At 45.5% G+C, this 25,029-nt stretch overlaps 2 protein-coding genes across 3 annotated transcripts in view; both read left to right on the plus strand.

Annotated features, from left to right (window-relative positions):
* Positions 1–15,438, plus strand: part of Pkd2l1 (polycystin 2 like 1, transient receptor potential cation channel) — a 37,528-nt gene extending 22,090 nt beyond the window's left edge. Inside the window, exons 3-15 of the mRNA XM_040744034.1 lie at positions 4,277–4,404; positions 4,805–5,058; positions 6,288–6,512; positions 6,678–6,906; positions 7,930–8,100; positions 8,266–8,447; positions 8,741–8,861; positions 10,396–10,494; positions 10,708–10,829; positions 12,232–12,358; positions 13,050–13,168; positions 13,450–13,573; positions 14,189–15,438. Of these exons, the coding sequence (XP_040599968.1) occupies positions 4,277–4,404; positions 4,805–5,058; positions 6,288–6,512; positions 6,678–6,906; positions 7,930–8,100; positions 8,266–8,447; positions 8,741–8,861; positions 10,396–10,494; positions 10,708–10,829; positions 12,232–12,358; positions 13,050–13,168; positions 13,450–13,573; positions 14,189–14,218 (1,931 nt within the window). The 3' untranslated portion in view covers positions 14,219–15,438. The remainder of the gene's footprint in view (positions 1–4,276; positions 4,405–4,804; positions 5,059–6,287; positions 6,513–6,677; positions 6,907–7,929; positions 8,101–8,265; positions 8,448–8,740; positions 8,862–10,395; positions 10,495–10,707; positions 10,830–12,231; positions 12,359–13,049; positions 13,169–13,449; positions 13,574–14,188) is intronic.
* Positions 15,439–17,786: 2,348 nt separating this feature from the next.
* On the plus strand, positions 17,787–24,849 carry Bloc1s2 (biogenesis of lysosomal organelles complex 1 subunit 2). Of its 2 annotated transcripts, none has more exons than XM_040744043.1 (5): positions 17,787–17,897; positions 18,210–18,326; positions 20,916–21,035; positions 21,859–21,963; positions 24,372–24,849. In XM_040744043.1, exons 1-5 carry the CDS (start codon positions 17,801–17,803, stop codon positions 24,401–24,403), a joined length of 471 nt encoding a protein of 156 aa, XP_040599977.1. In that variant the 5' UTR covers positions 17,787–17,800; the 3' UTR covers positions 24,404–24,849. The 2 variants fall into 2 exon arrangements, with proteins under 2 accessions (XP_040599977.1, XP_040599979.1); XM_040744045.1 differs by having other exon boundaries at positions 17,896–18,036.
* Positions 24,850–25,029: the final 180 nt, after the last annotated feature.

The raw sequence follows: 25,029 nt of genomic DNA on the forward strand, positions 1-25,029 counted from the left end.
ACTAATCTAGGAAAAGGCAGAGCAAAGAGTACCATCTAGTGGCTACTCAGCAGTGTAACAATTTAGTACAAGGTCATCAGGGAAAGTCCACTGGGCCATCAGTTCTGTGAGGTGGGCTCTCAGCAGCCCATCTCAGAACATTGCCTGTCTTTCTTTCTCCACATACTGAGGATGGGTAATCACAGACACAACCAGGAGTAAGCCATGCCTTGGGCTTTATTAATAGAGTGGAATGGAGTAATGCAGAGGCTGACGCTTTCTTCTTTGCTGATGGCCCTCAATGGTGAACTACGATGTCTGTTCTGTTCTTATAACCAGGGGTCACTCTAAACAAACTCTAGTTCACCCAAACCCTTCTCTTCCTAAATTGGGTGTAAAGGAAAAATATGGTCCAAGATCGGAAAAACAGAATTATTTTTAATGGTGACGTGTTTCATAAAGACGTTTCTTTTTCACTTTTTTCTAACATGTACTTATTTATTTATTGTGTATGTGCATGTCTACACATGCCACAGTATGTATGTGCAAGTCAGAGGACAGCTTGTGGGAACTGGCACTCTCCATCTCCTATGTAGGTCATGGGAATTGAACTCATGACATTAGGCTTGGCCCCAAGTACCTTTACCCATTGAAACGTTTTCCCAACCCTGATAAAGATACCTTCATTCAAGTGTACCAAAGACTTTGATTATACTAATTCCTCAACAGCCCTCCTTTTACCTGCTTCTCCCTCCTCTATTCCTCACTCCTTTTACCTCATCCCCATTGAGTGTGTGTGTGTGTGTGTGTGTGTGTGTGTGTGTGTGTGTGTGTGTGTGTATGTGTGTGTGAGTGTAAAATCAAGCTAGGATATACATAAGAGAGAAAAAATACTTTTTCTGGGTCTAGTTTACTTTGCTTAGTATAATGATCCCCAACTCCATCAAATTTCTACAGACCACATAATTTCATTCTTTACAGCTGACTTTACTATATGTGTGCTGTATTTTTCTTCAGATATTCATCTGTTGATGGATGCATAGGGTGATGTGTAACTTGGCATGGAATAGTGAGACAATAAACATGGATCTGTTTTGCTGGCTTGGATCCCTTTAGGGACATTCCTAGGCACGGTACAGCCTGATCACATTGTAGTTCTAGTTTCAGTCTGATGAAGAACCTCCACACTGATTTCCACAGTGGACGGACTAATTTATATTCCCATTAGCTGTGTATAAGGGTTCCCTCTCCACTTCCATTCTTTGTCAGCATTTATTGTTGTTGTTCTCTTAATGACGGCCATTCAGACTAGAGTGGGATGGAATATCAGTGTGGTTTTGATTAGCATTTCCCTGATGCTAAAGATGCAGGACATTTTTATATGTTTATTAGTCATTTGCACTTGATCTTTCGAGAGCTCTTTGTTCGTTTCATTTGCACATTTATTGATTAGATTGTTTCACTGCTTAATTTTTAAAATTCTTTATGTATTCTAGATATTAGTATTCTATCAGTTCATTAGTACAGCTAATAGACACCCCCCTCCTTGCTATAGACTGCCTTTCCACTCATTTAATCATTGCTTTTTGCTACACATCTCATTGTGTTGAGGCAATCTATGCTTTTTTATATGTTTGTTTTATGAAATAGGGTGCAACAATATTTAATGCTTATGTATTTAGAATTGTCATAGCCTCTCAATGAACTATTTTATCAATAAATATTAAGTGACCTTCATCTCTTCTGATTAATTTTGGTTTAAAGTCTACTTTATCAGATATTAGTATCTGAGTTCAGTTGAAAAAGAAAGAAATTAAAGGAATTTCTCCCAAGAGGATAAGAAATCCTACTTTAAAATTTGAACATAATTATTATACACATACAGAAAATTATAACAAATATATAAAGAATTCATACATTTTACCTAGCTATGCAAATATGAAGGTGCTACATAGCCCTGTCCCCTCCTCCACTGTCTTTTGAAAATAAATTTGAAGACATAATAGTGTAAAGTCTCATTATTACCAAATACCGTAATGTATATTTTCTTAAGGTGGTGAATATTCTCTTGTAAAAATTAGGATATTGTCATTGATCTAGTACTGTCATTTAATCAACAAACCCTATTACAATTTCACCAACTATTTTACTAATAGCTTTTATAGCAAAAGAGAGAATATGACCCAGGATCCATTTCAGAAGCTCGTATTACATATTCCTTTTAGTCTTTCACCTTGTTAAACAAACAAACACCCCTCAAAACCCAGCCAGATGTGGAGGCATGTCTTTTATCCCAGCATTTAGGAGGCAGAGGCTGGTAGATCTCTGTGAGTTCAAGGCCAGCTTGGTCTGCATAGCAAGTTCCATGGCAGCCAGAACTACATAGACCCTGTCTCAAAAGCAAAACAAAACGAACAAAAACACTGAGTAACAAGATAAATAATAATGTCAAATTAGAACCCACAAAGGCGTGGGGGGGAGCATTCACAAGTACAAACTGATAAACAAAATATCTTCCTAAGAAGAACACCAGTGTCTTAGTCACTATTCTATTTCTGTGAAGAGACATCGTAGCAAAGGCAACTCTTATGTAGGAAAGCATTAATGGGGAACTTGCTTAAAGTTTCAGAGGTTTAGTCCATTATCATCATGGTGGAGATCATGGCATATGGCGCTGGAGCAATAGCTGAGAGATATATCCTGATCTGCAGGCAGAGAGAAAGAAATTGAGACAGAGAGACAGACAGACAAACAGACACACAGAGAGATTGAAACTGTCATGGGATTTTGAAACCTCAAACCCCACCCTCAGTGACATAATTCCTCCAACAAGACCACACCTCCTAGTCCTTCTAATCCTTTTCAAATAGTTCCACTCCCTGGTGACTAAATATTCAAATACATGAACCTTTAGAGGCCATTCCTATTCAAACCACCACAATCAGCAAATACATGTGGAAGAAATGATGGAAAAGAAACCCGGCATTTGATAATCATCCTGGTAATAATTAGACAAAATTCATCAATGAATACTTTAATTTCATAGGTGAAAGATGAATGAGTAATTAATAAGATATTTATGTAAGTGTCAAACTATATCCCAAAATGTATATTAATTCTAAGAAGGAAATCATAATTTTACATTGAAGAATCACAGCGGACACCATCTTTTTGTTTGTTTGTTTGAGACTGGGTTTCTCTGTGGCCCTGGCTGTCCTGCAACTAGCTCTTGTAGACCAGGCTGGCCTGGAACTCACGGAGATCCACCTGCCTCTGCCTCCCAAGTGCTGGGGTTAAAGGTGTGCGTCACCACGCCCAGAAAACATCATCTTAAGGGATCAGAATTAACTTCAGTGGTTAGACATGAATAGTCAACCCATATCTCCTAACATGATGCACTGTAATGAATGTAACATCACTCACGAGGCATGCCTCCCTCAAACCTGTTACCTGAGTTTAATCCCAAAGAAACATCAGATAAGCCCAGATGGAGGGACAGCCTATGAAATAAGTGGTATATGCATTTTAAACCCTGCCTTTAAGCAAGAAAACACAGAGCTTCTCTATTTTTTGGCACAAAGGGCTGGTCTGTGCGGCTGAGTGAGGTGCTATTATTCAGAGCAGAGGCTAGATTTTTGTTTTGTTTTGTTTTTCAAGACAGGGTTTCCCTGTGTAGCTTTGGAGCCTGTCCTGGAACTAGCTCTTGTAGACCAGGCTGGTCTCAAACTCCCAAAGATTTGACTGCCTCTGCCTCCCGAGTTCTGGGATTAAAGGCATGTGCCAACAGTGCCCAGCTGCTAGATTGTTTTTGATCTGTAGTGTAATAAATCCTGTTCCAAGCAGATGCTGGTGTCCACACTATGCCTACCCGCTATTCCCATGGCTGTAGAACCAATGATTTCAGAAGTCAGGAGGTTTCCTTTCCATTGCAAGATGTTTAGCCTGAGTCCTACTGTAAAATATAGAAGCAAAAATTGAGAGCAAATAAAGGGAAGCATCTCTCAGTGCAGTCTTTTGGCTCTGGCAAGTAGAACTAGGAAATTAATCTGAGCCTAGGGAGAAAAGTGAGATTCCATAATGACAAAGCCAAAGCAAGTGGATTGCAGCTATTCTAGGTAACCCTTCCCTAAAGCATCCCCTGGCTCTCCTAGTGGTACTATCATCCTCTCCAGATAATTCTAGAGGGAAGGTCTGGTGAGCTCCCATGGAAGTGTATTTCTGACCCCAGAGCAGTGGGCTTTCTTGACTCCTCTGGGGAGATGGACCTTGAGGACATACCTTTTGGGTTGTGTTCTAGTGACCTACGGAATGACAAGCTCTAGTGCCTATTACTACACCAAAGTGATGTCTGAGCTGTTCCTACATACTCCATCAGACTCTGGGGTCTCCTTCCAGACCATCAGCAGCATGGCAGACTTCTGGGACGTGAGTATGACACTGCCTTATCCCTCCCTCTCCTTCTTAATGGTCTGAGACACAGGCCAGAGTCCAGGGAGGTCAGTCTGGAACCAGGGCAGATTAAAGGGTAACGCTGAATTAACGTCTTGGGCTAAATTGCAGATGGAGGTTGAAGAGAGATGGCGGTGTTGATGGGGAGGGACGGACGGGGGTTGACCAGCAGAAGCTAGACTAGCATTTGACTCAGAAGGAAAGCTGAACCTTAAAATACAATATTTTAAACTGTATTTTGCTAAAGTTTCAAATGTCAGCTCTGGGGGTCCAAAAATAGAGGCTAGAGGCAAGTCGAGGGCCAGAGAATGAGAACAAAGGTCATGCCCTGGGCTAGAAGGCGGCTGGACCAGGCTCAACCCAGATGCTGGTACAGTTTGCTCAGGGCCCACTCCTGGACAGTTTGTACTGGACAAAGTGGTACAACAACCAGAGCCTGGGTCGTGGCTCCCACTCCTTCATCTACTATGAGAACCTCCTGCTGGGGGCCCCGAGGTTGCGGCAACTGCGGGTGCGCAATGACTCCTGTGTGGTTCATGAGGACTTCCGTGAGGACATTTTGAACTGCTACGATGTCTACTCTGCAGACAAGGAAGATCAACTCCCTTTTGGGCCTCTCAATGGCACAGCGTGAGTGAGCCCCTGCCAAAAGCGCAGGACCACCCCTTTGAGCTTGCCATCAGCCCAGGGTGTGGGAAACACTTCTTTGGAACTTAACGGAAATCTTTAGGGTGGGCACCTTACAAGACTTGGAGGCCTCTCCCTAAACCCCAACAAGGACTCTTTGGTGTGTGTGGCTCAGGTGTGGAGGAGGCAGGTTAGCAGAGAAGACACATCTTCTGGACTTGTTCCCACACATAGGTGACAGTTCCATCCTTCCTGGAAGGCGGAGTCCTGAAATGATATCTTGTTTGTACTCTAATAAATAAAGCTTTCCTGAAGATCAGAGGGTGGAGCTAGCCACTAGTTAACCATAGAGGTCTGGAGGTCGTACAGATAGACAGGAAGTGATACAGCTGGGTGGAGAGAAGAAGTGATAAGGCTGGAGGAGACATGAGCTCAGTCTCTTTTCTGCTGGGAAGTTGAGGAGGTAAGGTGTGGCTAGGGCTTGCTACTTCATCTCTCTGATATTTCAGCATTTTTCCTTATATCTGACTCAAGGTTTTATTGTGAAGACCAATTAGAACTCATGCTACAGAGTCCCTGGGCGTGTGTGGTCCTTGAGTGAAGTTTACGCTGCCACCCAAGTCATGGTTAGAGAGTTTGACCTGATGCAGGCGGCAGCAAGGCATGGGAGATGGGAGATGGATGAGGGATGGAGAGAGGAAGGGAAGGGATTAGAGAGGATGGGAGAGGAGTAAGCAGGGTAGGGTGTGGGAGGCTAGAACAAGGAATCCTGGGGTTGATCAGCCAGCTACAGAACCACAGGAACTAGAAAATGGTTTCTGTATGTATGGCCCAAGTGTTTCCTTCCTATGCATTACAGTCTGAGCCCAATAGTGCTTTTCACCTAGTGAAAAAAGGAAGACCCTTACATTTGGGTTTCAGAGGTATCACTGGATACCTAACTATCTTGGAATTGCCAAACAAACAAAATGATATATACGAAGCATCTATCATATGTGATATTATGTGCACTATATGTGGCAGCGCATACAAAATGTCTAAGATGTTTCTCACAATTGCATATGTATCACATATAATATATGCACACATAAACAGGTATAGTGCAGTAAGTATGTATATAGAGATACACCACAATGTGTGGATCTGTAAAGCCAGGCATTCATAATTACCTTGGGGGGGCGTTTTTGCCTGGTTCTGACCTCTTTGTTCAGATGGCCTGTTTTCTTTGCCAGGTGGACATACCACTCACAGAACGAGCTGGGGGGCTCCTCCCACTGGGGCAGGCTCACAAGCTACAGTGGAGGTGGCTACTACTTGGACCTTCCAGGATCCCGACAAGCCAGTGCGGAGGTCCTCCGAGGTCTTCAAGAGGGGCTGTGGCTAGACAGGGGCACGCGGGTGGTCTTCATCGACTTCTCAGTCTACAATGCCAACATCAATCTTTTCTGTATTCTGAGGTAAGCACCCTCTCCCCATTGCATCTCTCTGTCCCTGGTTCCTGGTCCATCTGATGTGCTTGAGATCTCCCCTTATGTGGTACCCTATGGTGGATGTGAGGCTCCAAGGAAGTGGGAGGAGCTGTCCCAGCCAAGTCCCCACTAGTCATCTCACCTTCCTCACAGGCTGGTGGTAGAGTTCCCAGCCACAGGAGGGACCATCTCATCCTGGCAAATCCGCACAGTTAAGTTGATCCGCTATGTGAGTAACTGGGACTTCTTCATCATGGGCTGTGAGGTCATCTTCTGTGTCTTCATCTTCTACTATGTGGTGGAAGAAATCCTGGAAATCCACCTGCATCGGTTTCACTACCTGAGCAGCATATGGAACATTCTGGACCTGGTGATCATTTTGGTGAGGGGCTTGGGTCATACTGGAGGGTGGAGAGACCCCTGCTTTGATAGGGGGTCCAAGTTCTTCCTTCTGGAGGCCCAAGCCCTCATTTTGACTTAGTAGAAGCACTGTGCCCAGTTTCCCCAAGAGAAAGGTTGATGCCCACTGGCTCAGACTTGGGAAGACTTGCCCCTCCTCCTCACCTATGAGTGGGCCCTCCTTTTTCCCTTATGCAAATCTATTCAGAATCTCTTCTGCCTTTTGTTTCATGGCCTGACCTTTTGCGAACTCTACCATTTCTCTTTTCTGTTTGAATACTGTCCCTTCATTGTCATCTCCTTCCTACTAACAAGACACATTTCTTTTGTTGTTTTATTTATTTATTTTGGTTTTTCAAGACAGGGTTTCCCAGTATTGTCTTGGAGGCTGTCCTGGAACTCACTCTGTAGACCAGGCTGGCCTCGAACTCACAGAGATCCACCTGCCTCTTCCTCCAGAGTGCTGGGATTAAAGGCGTGCGCCACCATGGCCCGGCTTCTTTTTTACATGTATTTGTGTGGATGCGTGCACATGTGTGTGTGTGTGTGTGCACATACAACAGTGGGCTTGTGGAGGTCAGAGGTCAGTTTATGGGAGTTGGCTCTCTCCTTCCACCATGTAGGTCCTAGAGATCAAACAAACTCGGGTGGCCAGGCTTGGCACAAGTACCTCTTTCTGCTGAGTCATCTCACTGGCTTGCACGTTTATTTCTTTTGACCACGGCTTGGGAGTGATAGGGATGGGGAGACACCATGTTCCTGAGTACCACTTCCCTGCAGTTCTTCACAATCCTCCCATTTCCCATGGCTCTTAAACCTACCCCTGGGCTGTAGGCCATTTAAGCTGTTCCCTGGTCACCCACCCTGTGTTCCATCCGGACCTCAGCTAGTGACCATCTCAGCAGAGAATGTTCCTTGCCCTGGCTCTCCTCTGGGAGCTCATCTTCCAACTTCTGTTAAGATTCCCTTGACTTATCTGACACTCGCCACGACTCCTGTGTGACAGCTCTCCTTTGTGGCTGTGGGTTTCCACATATTCCGAACCCTGGAAGTAAACCGACTGATGGGAAAGCTCCTGCAGCAGCCAGACACTTATGCAGACTTCGAGTTCCTGGCCTTCTGGCAGACACAGTACAACAACATGAACGCTGTCAACGTTTTCTTCGCCTGGATCAAGGTACCTGGAAATTGCCTCCTACCTCTGGCCTCGATGCGCTCACTTACCTTCCTCCACATGGGCCTTGTTTCTCTTGTCTGATTGGGCGCCTCCCAGGGCCTCTCCCCGTCCCCAGAGGGTTCCATGCTTTCCACCGTTTCTCCTTTACGTGTCTCGCCATGGCAGATATTCAAGTACATCAGCTTCAACAGAACCATGACCCAGCTCTCCTCCACGCTGGCTCGCTGTGCCAAGGACATCCTGGGCTTCGCTGTCATGTTCTTCATCGTCTTCTTCGCTTATGCCCAGCTCGGCTACCTGATCTTTGGGACCCAAGTGGAGAGCTTTAGCACTTTCGTCAAGTGCATGTGTGTGCCCTGCCCCCCCCATCCCTGGGCCCCTCACTCTCCAGCTCCCAGGGTGTGTGCCACCTTGGGGAAGAGGGGCATGTGTATGGGTGTGTCAATGCTTAAAGTATCTAGAGTCTCCTGAAGTCCAGGTTTGTGCTCAAGTAATTTACAGGCCATCCACTTCTATTATATTGCCTTTATTGCATTAGGTGCAGTGAGGGGTCTGTTTGTGGTTAAGAAAGTGAGATGGGGTATGAATTGGGGCAAATGCTTGACTAGGCTCTGGGTGAAACCCAGATCTGGTCTCTCAGTTTCACTCAGTTCCGGATAATCCTTGGCGATTTTGACTACAATGCGATCGACAATGCCAACCGAATCCTGGGCCCTGTGTACTTCGTCACCTACGTCTTCTTCGTCTTCTTCGTGCTCCTGGTGAGGGTCCTTGAGGGCTGGAGACTTAGAGGCCTTCAGCGTGGGGTTTTGACCCTCCATGCCTCTCACTTAGGATTATAACTGGCTTCTCACAGCAGGGGGAAAGTTATGGAGGTTCTTTGGGGTTTTCTGAGAGCCAGTTAATGTAGCAATGATATCAGATGGCCAAGTGGTGTGTGGGACATAAAGGAAACTGCACTTTATCCCAGGAAAACCAACTCTTCATCTTCCAAGGAGAGAAAGGGAGTGGGGAAATACCTCATGAGGAGGAAAACCAACTCTTCATCTTCCAAGGAGAGAAAGGGAGTGGGGGAATACCTCATGAGGAGAAGTGGAGACCTCTGGAAGCCTCTTTGCCTGTTCTCCCAGAGGCCCCCTCGTCTATGGCATTCATGATAGTTTCTACTTGCCAGTGTTTACTGGTGGTTCTCTCTTGCCAACTGGGAAATATCTGAGACTCATTTTATTCGATGTGTCTTATTTGCATGTATGATATGCACTGTGTGTGTACCTGGTGCCCAAATAGGTTATAAAAAAAGGGAGTTGAACCCCCCCCGATCTGGAGTTACAAATGGTTGTGAGCTACAGCGTGGGTGCTGGGAACTGATCTTTGGTCATCTGCAAGAGCAATGATGCTCGATCCTAGTCTTAATAATAAAAACCTAGAGTCAGATATTGGGGTAAAATCTGAATGATCAGAGAAGTAAGGAAGCAGCTACAGTCACCTCTTACCTCTCCGGCTCCTAAGACAGAAAAGGGCTGAGATCCTGTCTACACCCTGTCTTATCAATTCCTGTCTCCTGTCTGTATAGACCTCCAGACCTCTATGGTTAACTAGTGGCTAGCTTCACCCTCTGATCTTCAGGCAAGCTTTATTTATGAGAACACAAACAAAATATCACAACAGAGTAATAAGTGCTCTTAAATGCCAAGCCATCTCCCCAAAAGCCTTTGAGTGTGATTTTTTTTATTAATAGAAACAGAAAGTATCCTTATTTAACTGATAGAGACCAGGCATGGAATTGGGTTGATGGTAAAGAAGAGAGCACATTTGTACTTCACATTGAAAAAACGATGACTTCTGTAACTGGTGGGCCTTTGTGTAGGGGAAGTCCGTGGCATATGCTGGGTATCTTGGTGTTTAGAAAAGTCACTGTAGCATCTGAAAATGAGGAACCTCAGGTTGATAAGGGAACATGGTCTTTCCTTAACAGAAATGTGTCAAAAAAAGGAGGACTTTCAGGTTCTTGAGAGGCAGGTATGGGTGGGCTGCAGAGCACTGGTCTTTTTAGAACACATGTGTAAAATGTAGAGTAAGAAGACTCAGTGTTTTTAGTAGGGTTGAAAGTGAAAACCCGGGTCACAAGCCAGGCATGATGGTGCACACCCTTAGTCCCAGCAAGGGAGGCAGAGTAGGGCAGATCTCTGAGTTTGAAGCCACAATGGCCAACATAGCAAGTTCTAGGATAGCCAGGGCTACATAGAGAGATCCTGGTTAAAAAAAAACAACTCACGTCCTTACTTTTTCCTTTAGAACATGTTCCTGGCCATCATCAATGACACATACTCAGAGGTCAAGGAGGAGCTAGCTAGCCAGAAGGATGAGTTACAGCTTTCTGACCTCCTGAAACAGGTGACTCCTCAGTGTCTTTGAGCAGTGTTTCTTTCTGGGTTTGGCTCTGGGCCTCTGTGCCATGGTAGTCTGTTCTTGGCTAATGCAAACAGGCATCTGTGCTCTTGAATGCCTTTGATTTGTTTCTGGGGTCCTGGGATCGTTAGGTGGAGGTGGGAGGCAATGGTGGTGAGGACCCTGTGGGGACTTCTGCCTGTTCCCTTTCCCTTTCAGAGCTACAAGAAGACTCTTCTAAAGCTGCGTCTGAGAAAGGAACGGGTTTCAGATGTGCAGAAAGTCCTCAAGGGTGGGGAACCAGAAATCCAGTTTGAAGATTTCACCAACACCTTAAGGGAGTAAGCTACTGGAGATCCAACCTTCTTTGAAATTGGTCTAATTTGTGGCCTTAAACTATACATCCTTTGTTAATAAGCCTTGGTCGATGGGCCTATGGTCTTGACTTATGGGATCCTGACCTTGACTCATGGGTCTCTAATCCTGACCTTCAGAATTGTGACCTGGCTTTACAGATCCCTGACCATAGTCTATATATATTCTGGACCTTATTGAACAACTCTTACACCTAATGTAACAGTATAATTATCCTATTATTGCATATGCCCCACCCAAAATATTGGGCAAACATATTGTGAAGACCATCAGTGGATCAGGCTTGAGTAGGGGATGACATAATTAAGTGAGACAAAAATCTTTGTCTCCTAGGAGCTCAAAGTTGTGTAAGCAAATAAGCCAAGACAGACTAAGTTCAAGAACAGTAGTGACTTAAAGAGAGGGGGGCATGGAATAAAAAGAGTTATCAACCCTTTTTGAGATAAAGGAAGGCTTCCAGTAAGAGGTGACGACTGAAAGGGTTTTAAAGAATGCCTAGCTTAGCCGGACGTTGGTGGCGCACGCCTTTAATCCCAGCACTTGGGAGGCAGAGGCAGGTGGATCTCTGTGAGTTCGAGGCCAGCCTGGTCTATCAAGTGAGTTCCAGGACAGCCTCCAAGATAATACAGAGAAACCCTGTCTTGAAAAACCAAAAAAAAAAAAAAAAAAAAGAATGCCTAGCTTACACGTGGACAAGCAGAGGAAGGCCGGTGTGATAGCTGAGCATTGCTAAGATATCAAATGAAAGGTGAGTTATAGGAAGAGTTGAGGGCATGGCCCAGGGCCATGTTGGGAAAGACCTTGAGCATCACCACTGTATCCAAGGAATAGGGTTCTTGGGGGACCTTAAAGCAAGGAATTGGTGCTCTTGGATGTGCATTTTCTATTACATTTTATTATTTTTGAGTTTGGTCTCGCTTTAGTGCCCAGGTTCACCTTGAACTTGATTTGATTCTTCCTCTAGCCTCAGCCTCCCAAGTACCTAAGACTTATAGACATCTTCCACCATGCTCAGGTGTTATACCTGAACTTTACAATGGTAATTAATCTCTTTATAAAGGATGGATTTCGGGATTAGGAAGTGGAAGGGAAGCCAGAGTTGTGCTCATGGCAGCAAGTTATCTAGGGCAAAGAAAAGTCATAATCTCTATGAGATCCTGAGGGCCTAGCCTGGCCAGCAAGAGTCAGGGTATGAAGAAGAAATGAAAGAACGTGTTTGGGTGGAATCCCTAGACCCTAAAGATTCTAGCTTTCCCGTGTGGTCCCCTTCTTTCTCAGAAAGTGAGACCCAGAGATCAAGACTCTCACAAAGGGTGGGGAGGCCATATTTGAGTGATTACAGTAACTTCTTCACCTCGCTTTCCTTAGACTGGGGCAGGCAGAGAATGAGATATCGGAGCTCAAGGCTGCCTTCGCCAGGTTTGATCAGGATGGGAATCACATTCTGGATGAGAAGGAGCAGGCACAGATGCGACAAGGTCTGGAAGAGGAGAGGGTAAGCAGGACTGGTTGGTGGGGAGGAGGGATAAACACATCACTCCTTCCCCAGCATACCAAACTAAACCCAAGTTGAAGGTCTTCCCAAACGTGAGCGGGAAAGAACCCTCAAGAACAGTGGTTCTCAGACTTCTGCATATTAAATATTCCAAAGAGCCTTTAAACACCCTCAAACTCTGGGCAGAAGGGTTTAAAACATTAGGACTTTCTAAAATTTCCAAGGCAATTCCAGTACACAGCCAAGCTTCAGAACCATTGCTTTGCAGAAGAGACCAGTCCCCAAGATAATCTCTGATGATCCTGTAGGAACACTTATTCTCTTGGAATTTTGAAATTGGCCCTACTATGCCTGCTCCATCCTTATTCAATATAGGTAAAAACAATTCAAGGACAGGCCTATCAGAGAGGGGGGTTACAGCCACGAGAAAGGGAGCCCAAGGCTAGGATTGTGAGCCTCTTCACAGCAGAGGATGGATTAGAAGCTTCCCAAACTGATGGAGAGATGGCTCAGCAGTTAAGAGCACTGGCTGATCTTCCTGAGGTCCTGGGTTCAATTCCCAGCACCCACAACTCTCTGTAACTCCAGTTCTGGGAGCTCTGACACCTTCACATAAATGCACATAAAATACATTTAAATAGGAAACATAGAAAGCTCATCTTACCCCTCTAACATCCATCTTCCCAATCAGGTGGCCCTCAGTGCTGAGACTGAGAACCTAGGCCAGTCCTTTGGATATAGCACACTACATGAATCGGGCCCAGAGGCGGCCAGAGCAGGAGGCTGGGTTTCTGGAGAAGAGTTCTCCAGGTATGTGGAGGCAAGGGTCCAGGGATGGCTGTGACACCTTCTCTTGAGAATCTTTCCACACCTTCCCAAACCCATTTGCTAGTCCTGTTTCTGTTCCCCTGTGACTCTTCCTCATTCCAGTCCAGACAAGCACCACTGTATTATCTCTAATACGGTACCCCTGCACACACCCCGACACATAGTCTGTGTCCTTTGTCTCTCTCAAGCACCACTGTATTACCTCTAATACCGTACCCCTGCACACACCCCGACACATATTCTGTGTCCTTTGTCTCTCTCAGCCTCACAAGGAGAGTTCTGCAGCTGGAGAGTGTTCTGGAAGGAGTTGTGTCCGCGGTTGATGCTGTGGGCTCAAAGTTGAAGGTGCTGGAGAGGAAAGAGGGCCTGGCTCCCTCCCCAGGAATGGTGAGAACCCTCTGAAGGGCTGGGTCCTCTGAGTTCTTCGCAGATGGAATCCAGCTTATTTCCCAGTTAGAGAGGACATTTTGGAAAGACCTAGAGAGCAATGCTCACAGTGGTCATAGATCAGTAGAGGTGGAGGGCAGGACTGGAAGTTGCTTAAGTCAGCCTCTAGAATTCCTTGACCTTTCAGTTTCCTTGAATGGTTATAATAGACTATCAAAGATCAGACTGCGTCCAGACAACAGAAACACACTTTTCAGTTTGGGAGGATGGGGAGAGTCTGAGAGCAGTGTACCAGCAGGTACAGGACCTGGTGAAAGCCTCCTTCTTGCTTCACAGACCATTCGATTCTTGATATGTTCCCACATGGCAACAGGAAAAAAGGCCTCCACACTCATGATCTCATCACCCACAAAGGCTTCGTTTCTTAGTACTGTCCCACTGGGGATTAGCATGTCAGCATATTCTTAGTACTGTCCCACTTGGGATTAGCATGTCAGCATAAGACTTTGGGGGAGACACAAATATTATTCTATAGTAATCTAGGTTCTCTGTAGTTAGATTCAGAGAAAAAAAAATTTACTCCTTCAAATGAGCTATCCCTTTTTCTTCCAACAGGAGGAGCTAAATGTTTGGAAGAACCTGTAACCAGTCCTAGTTATCACTCTAGTCCCCTTGGGAGTCCCTGGAAATCAGGAGAATGAAAGGGGATCCTAAAATATCAGACAACAAGTTCCTCTTTCTATTCCTTCCCAGAAGCCTCTTTTCCATACTCCCCGCCCCCCTCCACACCACTTCTAGGGCAGCATGTCTCGTGATAGCTGCTGTGTAGTCCCACCCTGTATCTGACCTTTGGAGCCAATGTTTTTGTGTGTGGTTTGGTAGCATGTTTAGACTTGTCTCTTGGTGTTTCTCTGGGTAGTCACACACCTCTGTAAAGTAGTATTTCCTACCTGACTTCTCACTCCCTGTGCGTTTACTTCTACCGTAGTGATTAGCATCAATAACAAACCAGAAAAAGGAAAAGACCACAATGACTCTCCTAAAGAACTCAGACAGCCACGATTGTTCAAAAGATAGGAGCCCAAAGAGTAGGTGATAGATATGTCTTCCTACTCCGCAGTAAATCTTACTCTTTTGTGATGGGGGATGTCCTTGGTTGATGAATAAAGCTGTTTCAGCCAGTGGACAGGCAGGTGGGAAATACAAACAGGGCTAGAGAAAGGTAGTAGGCGGAGTCAGAGAAGCACCATATAGCCTGTGGGGGAAGCAAGAGACCTGGGTATTCTCTGGTAAGCCAAGATGATGTGGAAATACACAGATTAATAGAAATGGGTTAATAATTAAGAGAGTGCTAGCTAATAAGAAGCCTGAGCTATGGGCCAAAGAGTTTATAAGGAATACACGCCTTTGTGTGTTTATTTGGCACTAAATGGCTGCAGGACGGAGCGAGACAGAAACCTCAGTCTACACTTCTGTGTTGTGTCTAGAGATCCGCAATTGGCACTCATGGATGTGTGTAGGGGAGGTCTTTTCTCCCCCTGCGGAGTTTCCCTGTAAGAGACAAAAGGAAGCGCCTGAGGAAAGTAGATTCTTGTGTGGTGAGATTTCAACAGAGGAGTTGAATGACACCCTTGAAGGTGAAGTCGGTGCAGGTCCTTCTGGGGGAGCCCACCCTCCGATTCCCATGTTCCACCGAATACCTGGAACTGAGGGGACCTCAAGCCTGGAAACAGAACCAGAACCCAGAGGGAACCAGGGAAGGAAGTGACATCGAGATTCATCTTATGTGGTGGTCTCTGACTCTGTTCATCATAGGACAACATGGGGTTCCAAGGTGACTATCAATAAAACTCTTTAGAGAGTCAGGTCTTTGTGTTTGCTTTTGGGGTTAGAGAGAAGATAGAAGGTTTTAAGTGTAAGATATTCATGCTCATGTGCACTCTCTGGAAGGTTCTGGAGTGGGAGCCATGCGAATGTGAAGAAGCTTGGCTGTCCCTGGGGTCTTGAAGTAAAAAGCCTTGGCTCAGGGGTCATAATGGGGGCACCAACAGAGACAGCTGATCTGAGCTTGTGGGAGCTAATGCACTCCACACCAACAAATAGGGAGCTTCTATGGGACCTAGGCCCTCTGCATGTGTGTGACAGGTATGTAGCTGTCTCTTTTTAGGGCTCCTAGCAGGACCTGCCCCTGGTGCTTAACTGTCTTTTGGGAACCTGTTGCCCATGCTGGATTATCTTGCCTAGACTTGATGCTAGTGGAGGAGCTCAGTCCTGCCTCAACTTGATGTGCCATGCTTTGCTCAAGCCCATGGGAGGACTGCCCCTTTCTGAGTGGAGATGGAGTAGGGGTGGAAGGGGAGAGGGATAGATGGGAAGGGGCAGGTGCAGGAGGAAAGGATGAGGGGAAACTGGTAGGTATGTAAAATAAATGAAAAAAAGTTTCAATAAAAAAGAAGCCGTGGCCCATAGGAATATTTGAAATGGAAAATACTATGGTTATTGTAGGGATAAGGGACCAGTCAAAGAAACACACTCTGAGAAGAGCCAAAGAAACACACTTTGGCCCTGCAAGCAAAACAAAAGAAATGTACCCTGACCCTGAAACCAGTGCCAAAGGAACACACTTTGTCCCTGGAATCAGAGTCAGTGAAAGAAATGCACCCTGGCCCTAAAATTGGAGCCAAAAGGCTAAAAAGGACCAGAGAAAGAAACACACTTTGGCCCTGAAACCAGAGCCAAATCTGACCCTAATCCTGTGCATAAAACTAACCAATCCTTGAGCAGAGCTCTAGCTAATCTGAGCTCAGCACTAAAATCTGACCAATCCCCACCCAGGAACCCCTATATAAACCCTGTGTCTGTTTAGCTTGTGGCTGTTCGTGCTCTCCTAGATTTTTCCCTCCCAATAAACCTTTTGGATGAGCTTTCGGAGCAGAGGCAACCCTGGGCAGAGCAGAATGAGTAGGGTTGTAACACTTTTGCTGGGGAAACCTTACCTTGGCAGAGAGGAGTTGTTACACTCTGCTCCCCACTCTGGAACTGTAGCAACTTCCCATGAGAAACCTCCTGCTGAGCAAAACTGCTACACTGGGCTAACATCCCAGTGGTCTCTGGGATGCCTAACATGCCAGAGCAGAACCGATACACTGGGGAAGCCTTTCCCTGAGGCAGGGCTGTAAGCTGCTAAGCTTACTACAACCCGTGGTAGTTCTTGGCTCCCGAGTTCCAGGATACCTTTCCATCTGAGCTGTGTAACACTCAGTATTCTATGACTCCCAGGTGCCAGAATACCTGTCCCATCCCGATCCGACTGAAATGCCTACAGTTACTATAGAAAAGAGTAGAGATGAAGTACCCAGGGAGAATGGGTTCTCAGATAGTCAGGTTAGGAAAGCTTGGGGATAGGGGCATTTATGGTGTGTGTGTGTGTGTGTGTGTGTGTGTGTGTGTGTGTGTCTGTGTGCACACTCCTGTGCAGGGGTGTGTAGGGGGTGGGGGTGTACATGTGCACAAGTACAGGTGGGTGGAGGATAACTAAAAATAAGACAAGAAACTCTTACACCAAGATTTTGGATGCTCAGGAGCCTGCATCCTGAAAGTTCTTCCATACCTCTTCATCCTCTCCCGCGACCCCGACCCCTACACTCCACACCTCCGTTGCTCCCCAGTATACCTTCTCATTCAATGCCTTAACTCACACTTGCTTTCAAATCCTGTTAAGTATTCCATAAACCTAAGAGACTTGTTCAACAACTAAATGCAATCAAGGTAACCAATGTGTCGTTTCAAGCATGGTGTTTTCAATTACACAGCATTAGGGGCTAGCTAACAGTTTTAGAAGCACGATTCAGAGAGTTGATATGATATTAATCTAAGGTTTGTGGGGAGGGGAAGGGAGAGAATATTTAGGATCAAGAATCCAGGCTGGAAGTTTGTGGGAGGCAGGATCCCCTGCCGACATTCTTTGGTGAGTAAAACTTGTCAGGGTGCTAGTGTCTGGGAAGAGGCACCTGTCTCTAATAACTTCAGCTGACAAGTTATGGGGCCACTGTGGGGCCACCACCCACGACAGGCTGTGACTGGTGCAAGCCAAGAGACAGTTCTAGGGTATGGCTGCAGAAGCGAACGCATCTTCAACACCAGGTAATTTGAGGCGTGACTCGGTCACGAAGAGCAAAGAGAAGAGGGTGCGAGCGCGCGCGGCGGGGCGGGGCACTCGCCGTGCGCATGCGCAGACGCTTCAGAACCGGAAGCAGCGTTGGGCCGGGCATGGCGGCGGCTGCGGAGGGCGTCCCTGCGACGCGACGCGAGGAGCCGGCTAGAGGTACCACCTCGCGTGGATGGAGGCGAAGCGGCTAGTGGGGGGCTGGGTCCGGATGCAGAAGCGGGTGCGCCTGCCCGCCGCGTCAGGGCACTGAGATGAAGGTCTGGCCCCGCGCAAGGGAACGGAGTTGGCGTTTCAGGTGGGCGAGTGCGGAGCGGGGAGCCTGAGATGGGGGCAGGTGGAGAACGAAGGCTGCTAGACCGCAGGAGCACGGGTCGGGAGGGACGTAGGAAGAGGCCGCTTTGGCTGGGTTTAGGTCTGGGTATAGGACATTTACTCACACACCCTCCCCATCCCAACCCGCTCGGCCAGATGATGCTGCGGTGGAGACAGCCGAGGAAGCAAAGGAGCCCGCCGAAGCTGACATCAACGAGCTCTGCCGAGACATGTTCTCCAAAATGGCCACATACTTGACTGGGGAACTGACAGGTGAGAGCCGTCCTGGCTGATCCGCTTGTGAAGTTGCGTTTGGCTTGGCAGAAACCTGAGAGGCGCCTTAGCAGCCGCTGTCAGTGATTGAAAGGGAGGCAAAGAGACCCTCCCCCCTTTCCCTAGGGGGGCTCAGGACCCACCTTAGAAACACGATTTTGCAGGCCTCTTCTAGAGTAGTAACAACAAAAATCCTGCACTGTTAAGAAGTGCCTCCCTAAGGGAGGTGTATTTTAAGCATGATTGTGAAGGGAATGGAAAAGGGGGGGGGGGACAGGATACAATTAGTAAAAGAGCTGGAATCAACAAGCAATTTGATTAGACCAGAAAGTTCGTCTGAAGACTTGGACATAGTTAGATTTAACTCAGTGTGCCTGAATCCCGTGTCTGGGTATGAAGTAGAGTCAGAAAGTAGAGTCTGGGCCATGTGCACTGTCATAAGAACGTACACTGTTTCACTTCTCCAGAATGTTTTTAAAAACTACACTCACTTTGTGTATCTGTGTGTCATAGGACTGCTTGTGGGGTCGGGAGTACCACACTCAGATCTGCAGGCTTGGTAGCAAGTGCTGTTACCCCCCTCCACCCCCCACCTTCCCCCGAAATTGCCTGGGATCTCAATTTGTGAACCGGAAGCTACGAGGAAAGGCTTAATAGAGAAGTTGGGGGAGGGGTTGGAAGTCACTGATTATTCATTTATTTTTGAACAAGAGAAGCCGAGTAACAATTTAGATTTGTGGGTTCTCTCTGTAAATTCTAAAGACTTGGCAACAGTAACTTACCATCTTTGCGGGCTTTAAAAAAGACTATTTCTCTCCTTAGTATGACCGAGTGACCTTTGTCATTTAGCTCTGTTCTTTTACTGCTGCTTTTCATTGGTTGCTGAGAGGGAACATATTCCTCCGTGGAAGTGAATGCCTTCCTTGTGCTCATTATAAAAATCCTTGCATTACTTCCTTCACAGTCTGTTGCTGGCTTCCAAGTGTGTGGCCCTTGTTTTAGCGAGATTATTATTATTTGATAGCAGTGAAAGAGCAGATGTGGAGGAGAACAGGAACAGAGGAGCAGTTGTTCAGAAAGTAATGCGAGTCTGAGGCAAAGTGAAGAGATTAAAAGAATGAGTATGGGTGTGAACACACGACAGAAGTAGACTCCCCAGGATTTGTTGAGGTGGGTATTGAGCATTCTAAGACACTCGTGAGGTTTCAAGGGTGGGTAGGACCATCAACCAAAATAGGGAAGCTGAAAAGAGGAACCATGTGTATGTGGGAAACTTTTCAGTTTTGGCTTGGCTGTTTATAACTGTTACTGAAACACTCAGGTGCCTCCTGTATAAGAGTCCAGAGCTCAGAGACTGACCGTTGCAGGGGAGGCATCATGTGGTGGGGGTCAAGGCAATGCCAAACAGGATTGCCACGCAAGAGCTTATAGGTGGACCTCTTAAGGACCTAGACTGACATCTCAGGAGATGGAGCAGTTCATTGTGGATTGCTAGGGACTGAGCCCAGGGCTTTGCGTATACAAAGCCATTGCTTTGCCCAGTGAGCTACATTTGCAGCCTTAAATAATTTTTGTAGATAATTACTTAAAGCTCCAAAGTTTCTAAGTGATTATAAAATTAAGTTAAGCCAGTGTTATTTCTCCACTCTAGTAATTTTACTTGTACAAATGCTTTTTGAAAAGAAAAATTTTAATTTACTAGTGTGTGTGTGTGTGTGTATGTGTGTATGTGTGTGCATGAATGTACATTCACATGCATGTGTACGTAGCCATGTGCCATGGCTCATGTGTGGAGACTGGCGAACAGCTTTGGGAGTCAGCTCTCCTTTCACCATCTGGGTTCCAGAGACTGTTTCACAAACATGAGAACCTGAATTTTGGGGAGTTAGAAGTAGGAGGATTCCTAGAACTCACTGGCAAGTCTAGCTAAATTGGTGAGCTCCAGTTTCAGTGAAATCTTATATGAAAGAAATAAGATGGATAGCAATTAAGACTCATTGACCTCTAGCCTGCACATACCAATACACACACACACACACTAGTTGATACCAATTATACACATACACATATGTACATAGAAGGTTTATATCGCTAGTTGATGTTATATAATATGACAAAGTCCTCTCTCTCTATATATATGAATGAGATATATTTAATATATGTATTCAAGATGGTGTTTCTCTGTGTAGAGGTGGCTGTCCTGGAACTCACTCAGAGATTTATCTGCCTCTGCCTCCCAAGCACTGGAATCAAAGATGTTCACCACCACTACCCAGTTTGTATTTTTTTATGCTATAGAAGTACCAAGATTATTTCCCTCCTCTTTTCTTTGACAGGAGTTTACCGTTTTCTTTTCTAACTATAACACAAACTCTTCTAGACCTTGCTTAGCTTAGCTTGTTGATTGCTGCCTCAGTTTCTACGTAGCCATTCAGGGTATAAGCTAAGTATAAATGTCACAGATGAGAGTAACCTGGGGTCCTCCCTTGAACTTCTGTATTCCTTCCCTGAACTCCTTTGACTTAAAAATATGTATTCCAATAACTTCAGATAAAACCTAAAGGCATCTCATTCTCTGTTATTTTAAAGCCACCAGTGAAGACTATAAACTCCTGGAAAATATGAATAAATTAACAAGCTTGAAGTATCTTGAAATGAAAGATATTGCTATAAACATCAGCAGAAACCTAAAGGACTTAAACCAGAAATGTAAGTACTAATACACAATCACTCAAATGAGTGCTGCTTGTGCTTAATGTTTCCAGTGCTTGGGGCACAGGGTATCCCTGCCTCCTGCCTGCCTCCTGGGAGCTCGAGTTCCAGAAAGCAATACCAGCCAAGGGGTATTTCTTCCATTCTGAAGATGAGTGTGCTTCGGTGGGTTGGTTCTTCCTGTTTCTAAACCTGGCTTTTAGTCGGTACATTCCAAGAAGGAAAGTGGGCAGATGAGTGTCTAGTGAATTGATTTAACAGTGAAATCCCCGCAGGACTGCTTCATAAGCAGAAAATCTGTTACTTTAGAGTGGTGAGACTTACTTTTCCAATGAAAAATGCCCTTTGTCACTAGGACATCCTTAGTATGGGCTTGCCCAAGATGCTGACTCAGTAGCAGAAACATTGCTTAAGGAATAAGAGCTGCCGGGCGTTGGTGGCACACGCCTTTAATCCCAGCACTCGGGAGGCAGAGGCAGGCGGATCTCTGTGAGTTCGAGACCAGCCTGGACTACCAAGCGAGTTCCAGGACAGCCTCCAAAGCCACAGAGAAACCCTGTCTCGAACCCCCCCCAAAAAAAAAGGAATAAGAGATTTCCAGGGAAGGAAATCTGAAAAGGAGAGTGACTTAACTCTGGCTGGGTCAATGATGTGCCCAGGAAGCCAGCTGCGCCTTCTAAGAGCATCTGCTCTGCTAGCAACACTCATGTCACCCAGCCTGGTCTTTGTTGGGCATAGCAGGAGAAACTCCAGCTTTCTTACTTTTTACTCTTTCTCTATACTTGCTGATGCTATACGGACATTTGGTTTGTTTTTAAAGATGCTGAACTACAGCCGTATCTGGACCAGATCAATGTGATTGAGGAGCAGGTGGCAGCTCTCGAGCAGGCAGCCTACAAGTTGGATGCTTATTCAAAAAAACTGGGTAATTATTTTTACTTCCATTTTGATCATTTAGGGTTTATTTTATAAGTGTTTGGCCTGCATGTATGTATGTGCACCACATGCATGCAGTACCTTTGGAGGTCAGAAGAGGGCATCTGATCTCCTGGAACTGGAGTTACAGATGGTCCTGAGCTACCATGTGGACGCTTGGAATCTAATCTGTGTCCTCTGCAAGAACAACAAGTGCTTTTAACTACTGAGCCATCTCTCCAGCCAGTTAGATTTGATTTGATAAAGAGTACTTAGCTAGACGTGGTGCTGCATATCTGTAAGCCCAGTACTCAGGAAACTGAGGCAGGAGGGTTGCAAATTCATATTCAGGTCAGGTTATATAGTAAGCATATCTCAAAAGCAAACAAACTAAACTTGAGGAATTAATTATTTATTAAATAGTATTTTCTGTAGTTACTGGTTTATCAAGTACTGTTCTGAATGATTTGCAAATATTGTATTCTTTATTCTTCCAATTATCTGTGAGGTGATTTTTTTGTTGTTGTTAGTTTTTTGAGACAGGGTCTGCTTATGTAGTCCTGACTGTCCTGGAACTCACTGTGTAGACCAGGCTGCCCTCAAACTCACAGAGACCCACCTGCCTCTTTATCATGAGCACTGGTATTAAAGGCATTTATCACCAGACCCACAATTCTTTAATTTTTTTAAATTCCCATCCTCCAGGGAATGTAAATGGTTTAAGATGGTAAAGCACATGAAAGAGCCATAAGTCAAGTGTCTGATTACGGTGCCAAGCTCTTTTTTAAAAACGTATTTTGTATGTATATGATACTCAGTCTGTATGCATGTCTGTGGGAGGTGTCAGATCCACTGGAGCTGTGAGCTGCCATGTGGGTGCTGGGAATTGAACCCAGGTCCTCTGGAAAAGCAGTCAGTGCTCTTAACCACTGAGCCATCTCTCCAGCCTCTAGTGTCAAGCTCTTGACTGTGGTTCAACATGATGAACTATTCCTAGTTATGGATTTAAAAATGGAATCACTGGTTATGTGTTTTACTGGAGAACTGCTTTTTCTCTCAGGAGAAGGCTAGTGCTTTCGGTGTTGCTGGCTGTCCCTGGCTGTTATCTACTTGGTAAAGAGTAATGAACATGTTCTTTTATTTCTGCCATCGCTACTTGCTGGCTTTGTCAAGAGTGGGTTGCCAGTGGCTGTTTAACAGGAGTAGAGAGAAACAGTCAGTTTCACTAGGCACAGTTGCATATACTAAATGTTTACTGTGACCTCACCATGTAGAACATGTCACACTAAGTGCTATTGAGATTTTAAAAGCCAAGAAAAGAGTTGGATGTGGTGACATATACCATTAGTCCCTTGGGAGGTAAAGACAGGAAGATCAGGAATTCAGGATGAGCTACCTCACCTCAGGCTGTCTGAAAATTTGTTCAAAAAAGAAAAAAAGTTGACAGTAAGAGGCTTATTTGATATTTTAAATCTCTGTATCTTCAGGCTTTTGTGTTTTTCCAAGTTGATTTCCTAAAGTGAGATGTAAGAAGAAGAACATAGAAGGACTAGGGTTGCAGCTTGGTTGGTGCAGTGCTTGCTGGCCGGGTATGAAGTCTGGGGTTAAGAACACCACTTTGTAACCTCTAGAACACTAGGGATGCTAAGTGCTGACCCAGCACTAGACAAACAGGGCACGGTGTGCGTGCCTGTAACCGCAGCACTCAGAATGTGGAGGCAGGAAAACCACAAGTCCAAGGTCAGCCTTGCCTGCATAGCGAGTCTGAGGCCAGCTTGAGATTTGTTCTTGTCCTTTTGTTTGTTTGGTTTTGGTTTGTCCAGACAGGGTTTCTCTGTGTATCCCTGGCTGTCCTCCAGGACTCACTCTATAGATCAGACTGGCCTCAAACCTAAAGGTCTGCTTGCTGCTGCCTCCCAAGTGCTGGGATTAAAGGTGTGCACCACCACCACCCAGCTCAGTTTGAGATTTGTGAGACCTGTCTAGGCTAGGTAGATGTGCGCTTGAGGGGTAGGGAGAAGAGTGGAGAAATGGACATAAACCAAAACAGTGTTCCAGTCAGGTTCCAGAGGGTACCTGGGATTGTTCCTAGAAAGGAAGTTTCAGAAATTTAGTAAGGCTCTCAATAGGGCAAGTGCCAATAGATCTTGCTTCATTCTGTCTGAGCTGTCCAAGCAGTTGCTATTGACAGTGTTGGGACCTAGTGATTGTGGTCTGGGCTCTCAGTCATAGTGTATACATTTGACTCTTCCAAGTTGTGCAGGTCTAGGATCTATGCATTTGGGTAGATGATGAGATTGAAGCCACTGCCTTCTTAAGAGTATAGTAGGTAGATCTGAACTTGCTTAAAAATCTAACTAAAAAGTGTCTTTGTGAGAGCTAGTGTTGAATGATACAATCCTCTTCTTCCTCACACAGAAGCCAAGTACAAGAAGTTGGAGAAGCGATGAAAACATAACATATGGATCAGGAGGTTTTTTTTTTTAATATGGAAGAATGTTTTATAACCACTAATTCCTGAGGCTGATGAATCATCACAGTTCCTCAAAAGAAATCCGTGAGGATTAGTTAATCCCAAAGTCGTGTGATGCTGGATGAACTGGAGGGCCGTGACCGCTCCCGAGTCTCCTCCAAGGCAGCACCTCATAAACTCAGACTCGGAACTCCTCCTTGCCCTTTGCTTGAATGCTTCATCATTCATTCAAGAGGGAGACTCTAGCGTTCAGGCTATCCCTGGGCTTGCCAGCAGAGTCAAGTGAGAGTGCTTTCCCTGGGAGTGGTCAGGTAGCACATTATTTTCTAAATGGCTGGGTTTTTCTTTCCCGTTTTGTTTTATTTTCTATTGATGATGCTAATGTATTGTTAACACGATTCTAAATTAAAAAGGAAAACAAAACAAATGTGTGTTCTGCAACTTACTATATACTCTGTGTCAGTAATTTGCTTTTTCCATAACACTGCCAATAACAGAAACTCCTAAACTAACTCCAAGCCCAGTCCTACAGACTGAGCAGGAGTGAAGGAGTGCTTCCATAACTTAGTATATGAGAGTTTTCCCCCACCCCAGTTAGGGATC

Source organism: Mesocricetus auratus, unplaced genomic scaffold (genome assembly GCF_017639785.1).
Source record: "Mesocricetus auratus isolate SY011 unplaced genomic scaffold, BCM_Maur_2.0 Super-Scaffold_4256, whole genome shotgun sequence".
NCBI lineage: Eukaryota > Metazoa > Chordata > Mammalia > Rodentia > Cricetidae > Mesocricetus > Mesocricetus auratus.